The 4,436-nt window shown below is 32.9% G+C and overlaps 1 protein-coding gene across 2 annotated transcripts; it reads left to right on the forward strand.

Moving 5' to 3' along the window:
• Positions 1 to 1,633: 1,633 nt before the first annotated feature.
• LOC105162253 (PLATZ transcription factor family protein) lies at positions 1,634 to 3,774 on the forward strand. Of its 2 annotated transcripts, none has more exons than XM_011080246.3 (4): positions 1,634 to 1,775; positions 1,887 to 2,132; positions 2,243 to 2,383; positions 3,074 to 3,774. In XM_011080246.3, exons 1-4 carry the CDS (start codon positions 1,773 to 1,775, stop codon positions 3,416 to 3,418), a joined length of 735 nt encoding a protein of 244 aa, XP_011078548.1. In that variant the 5' UTR covers positions 1,634 to 1,772; the 3' UTR covers positions 3,419 to 3,774. The 2 variants fall into 2 exon arrangements, with proteins under 2 accessions (XP_011078548.1, XP_011078549.1); XM_011080247.3 differs by having other exon boundaries at positions 1,644 to 1,775; positions 1,896 to 2,132.
• Positions 3,775 to 4,436: the final 662 nt, after the last annotated feature.

A 4,436-nucleotide genomic window follows, 5' to 3' on the forward strand; every position in this document is an offset into this window, starting at 1 on the left:
AGAGGGAAAAAAAAAAAAAGCAAATGTAGCTGATCAGGGACATGATTGGCATTCTATATGGAATCAGGGATATTATAGAGGTTGGACAAAAACACCCATTATTATGGACCATATAAGATGATATTATTTATACGGATTAAATGTAATTTTCATTCTAAATATATATATTATTTTATTTTGATGTTTTAATATAGAGTTTTCTGAAAAAAAGCATGTGCCTCGCACGTGCTTTTTAATTTAGAGCTTTTATTCTTATTGATCAATTTCATGGATCAAAATTATGAAAAAATATACAGTTATAGGATCTATTTGCCATTCTAAAAAGATAAAGGATTAGTCAAATGCAAAAGATATAGGATCAAAATTTGCTTCCATGCTGACAGGAATCGACAACACATGCAAGGGACATGCATTTTCATGGCAATACATATTTGCAAACTTTGGTGACTTAAGGACCAAAATTGAAAAAGAATTAAAATAATTATAGGACTTATTTGTTATTCTAAAAAGATAAAAGATTAAAATGTCAAAATACAAAGAATACATGACGAAAATTGCAATTGACCTTATTTATACTATTTATTAAGTTTGAGGGGTTTAAGTATAAGCATCTTGCTAACAAAAATGTGTATTAACTAAAATACCACTAGAAAATATGATATTTTACTACGATTAATACTATAGCCAAAGAAAAGAAAATCATAACAAATACAAATCAATTATGGCTTCGCAACGACGACCATTGCCCGTTGTTTCTGCAAATGCGATCAATACATTAATCATGGTAAAAAACATAGCAAATGTTTCCATGGCGAATATAGATAATCGTAGTAAAAATTTATATTTTTGCTTTGATTTTATTAAACCATTGTTAATAGTATTCATTTATCATAATTTTTAAGCCGTGGCGATTCATAGTGTAGTGAAAGCTGAAATTTTTTTGTAGTGTACCCTTAAATTTATAAGTCACTTTTAAGTTAATTAAGGGTAGAAATCAATTTTCATTCTATATTTTATTAATATCAACAAATTCGATAAATCTTCACTAACAGAAGAATTTATTTGTTAGATGGAAGCAAACATCAGGGATGCTAGATGTAATTTCCCAAATCACAGAAGATCTACGTGTAATTACACCAAATCTCAAAAAAAGGGAGTGTAATTATCCCTATTTTTTATACAAATGAAGCCCTTCTCTTTAAACTTTTCTACAAAAACATTCTATTTGTGCAAATTTAAAAAAAAATATATATTTGGAAATAAATCAGTTATGATCAATTATCTATTTTTCTTTGATTTCATATAATTAAATTAAAATAATAAAAATTTAAATTATACACATCAACCTTCAATAACTACTCCCAATATAAAATCATTCAATTTCCACTACATATAAATACCTTCCACACGCCTTGTTTACGGCATGTTTACAATTCATTTCACCGCATCATGGGATGGTTATATTTAGACTATCATAACAATATTTTTTAATAATTTGCTTGGACTGTAGATCAGCCCCACCTCATGACTCGAACAAGAAGTCGAAAATGACGCTTTTACCCCCCTAATTAAATAGAATTCCCATAGAATCATCATGTACCCAAAGAAATAAAATAAAATGGCCTCCCATCCCTTGTGGCACTCCATAAATAACAGTAGCGACCATACCCTAAGCCCCTCTCTTCCTCGAGTCACACTGACACCGCCTTACTTCATAGCTAATCAAGCTAAAGGAGAGAAAAACATCCCTTACTTAGCCAATTTGCGCAATCATGGTACGTCGTTTTCATGTTCAATTTCACCTGTTATCTACATGTTCTAGAACATACATATCCCTTTTGTTTTTCCTTCTTTGTTATGATCGGAATTCGACCTCGAAATTTTAGGGACATCAGAAGCCTGCATGGTTGGAAGCCCTCTACGTGCAGAAATTCTTCTCCCCTTGCTCAATTCACGAAGCTGCCAAGAAAAACGAGAAGAATATATGTTGCTTGGATTGCTGCACGAGCATTTGCCCTCACTGCGTCCTGTCTCATCGATCCCACAGGTTGCTGCAGATTCGTCGGTACGTTTACCATGAGGTTGTCCGGTTGGAGGACCTTGAGAAGCTTATGGACTGCTCCAACATTCAGGTAATTATGAATTGTGATTAACTTAATCAATTTTGAACCTTTTTTAGCTTGATTTTGATGCTTGGTTTGCTGAATGAGGTCATGTGTATGAAATTCTACTCTGGCGACAGGCCTATACGATCAACGCTGCGAAAGTGGTGTTCATCAAGAAGAGGCCTCAAAACAGACAGTTCAAAGGGTCTGGAAACTATTGCACGTCCTGTGACCGGAGCCTCCAAGAACCCTTTATCCATTGCTCTCTAGGTTGCAAGGTACCGCGTTTTTTTTTTTTTTTTGTGGTAAATCTGGGTCCATATGAAATCATTGAAGTTGAATTGCATATCGTCATAAATTTCTGCAATATATATGAAAGTAATTATACAATTAACCCTGTACTGAATAATCATTTTATTGAATGATTTAAAATTTTTAGATGGGGTGATTAATCGACAATCTGAATTTAATTTTACTCGTAATTGGGAAAGAAAGATCCCTGCTCAATTGATTAAGAGATGGGGTTTTCAAGATTTTTGACGCCAGCCCCAATCAGAGGATTTGAATTTTGAAATGATCCCACGATCTCTCGATAATATATATATATATATATATATATATCTTGATAAAATAAGGGCATTGATTAATATCAATTTTAGCAACTTACAGTTCTATTAAAATTCAAATTACGAGAATTATAAAGCCCTGCATCATCAATGGCCTTCTTCGCATGGTGGAGTGTTTTTATTTTTGTTTGTTTTAACAAAGATCAAAGCTGGTTTCCAACTCTATCTTTTTCTTGTGGTGGAGTACCATATATATACTTTTTTAGGTCTAGGGTTTCGTCAAATTTCGTGCAGCCGTAACTGTAACTCTCTTTTTATATAGTAATTGAGTAAATTAGGCAATTTTGATAATTACAAATTCATTTGTGATAAATCTTGGTATATATTTACTCTTATGATCAGGTTGATTTTGTGCTTAAACACCACAAGGATCTCTCTCCTTTCTTGAGAGTGTGCAAAACTCTACAACTTAGTCCAGATTTCTTCATTCCTCAAGACATGGGAGACGACGAAACGACGAACGAAACACCTCATTCGACCATTGTGGACAGCAGCGACGAGCACTTGAGCTCGACGTCGGGCTCGTCGGGCTCCGAGAACATGAGCTTTGCTTGCACTGAGTTTGTAAGGAAGAAGAGAAGTGGACTGTATGTTTGTGGAAGATTGGCTAGTAAGATATCGGACGAGGACATGGCCACTAGCATGAGCAGAAGGAAAGGAGTTCCTCATAGGTCACCTTTGTGTTAGAAAATTGAGGGGAAAAATAAAAAAATAATAATAATTATTATTAATTACTATTTTTTTCCGGAAATTAGGAAAAGAAAATCATATCAGTTTCCTGCGGCATTTTGGGTTAATTATTGTTAAACACTTGGTCGGGGTCTTTTGTCTTAATGGCATCACGTGTTTCCCATTTCCCAAGTTAGGGTTTTGTACATTTTCTTGATTTTCTTTTTCAACTTACATTTTAGTATGGTGATTATGTAGAGACTTTTTTGGTGTTTCTATGTAAGGTGCCTCTGCTGTCTCAAGTCTCGAACCCCCAAAAATCAGACAATTTAGTAAAGGAATAAAATAACTATAGACAATATTTTATGTTGCAACTTGTTTTATTTTATGGCCCGATTTTTGTTCTTGTGATGTTTCTGTACTTCATGAGCTAATTAGACTTGTAATTTGACACTTGGGGTTCAACACAAGGGGAAATAACATTTTTGAACTTATAAGTTAATTAAGCTTGTGTAATTTTTGTTCTCATTCAATATAAGATTAGTATTTTTAGTCCTGCAACTTATAAAATTTATTATTTTAGTCCTTATTTATTTTTTTCTCCTACAATTTAACAGTGTTTTGGCTAAAAGGAAAATTGACACATTTTTCAACTTCAAACCACTTTCGGAGGAAAATATAACTATATTTGAGGGAAAAAAAATAAATCCTGAAGGAGATTACGGCAAAAAAGGGATATTTCTCTCTTCTCTAACAAAATTTAAATCCTATCCTTCCCATACTTTTGTAAGTTTAAGCCAAATAGAAACAATATCTTTAATCATGTTTTCCACAAGTAAATCACTTATTAGACGAAATGGAGCATCCATATGCAACTATTGGAAGAAGAGTCAATTTTTTCTTTAGCTAAAAATACTTAACAGTCACGTACTAGGCACGTACCTACACCATTAAATTACGGACAAAAAAATAAATGGTGATCAAAAGTGTTAATTTTTGTAACTTACAAAAATAAAATATGCTAATACCGTAATGA

Source organism: Sesamum indicum, linkage group LG5 (genome assembly GCF_026168435.1).
Source record: "Sesamum indicum cultivar Baizhima isolate 11 linkage group LG5, ASM2616843v1, whole genome shotgun sequence".
Taxonomy (NCBI): Eukaryota; Viridiplantae; Streptophyta; class Magnoliopsida; order Lamiales; family Pedaliaceae; genus Sesamum; species Sesamum indicum.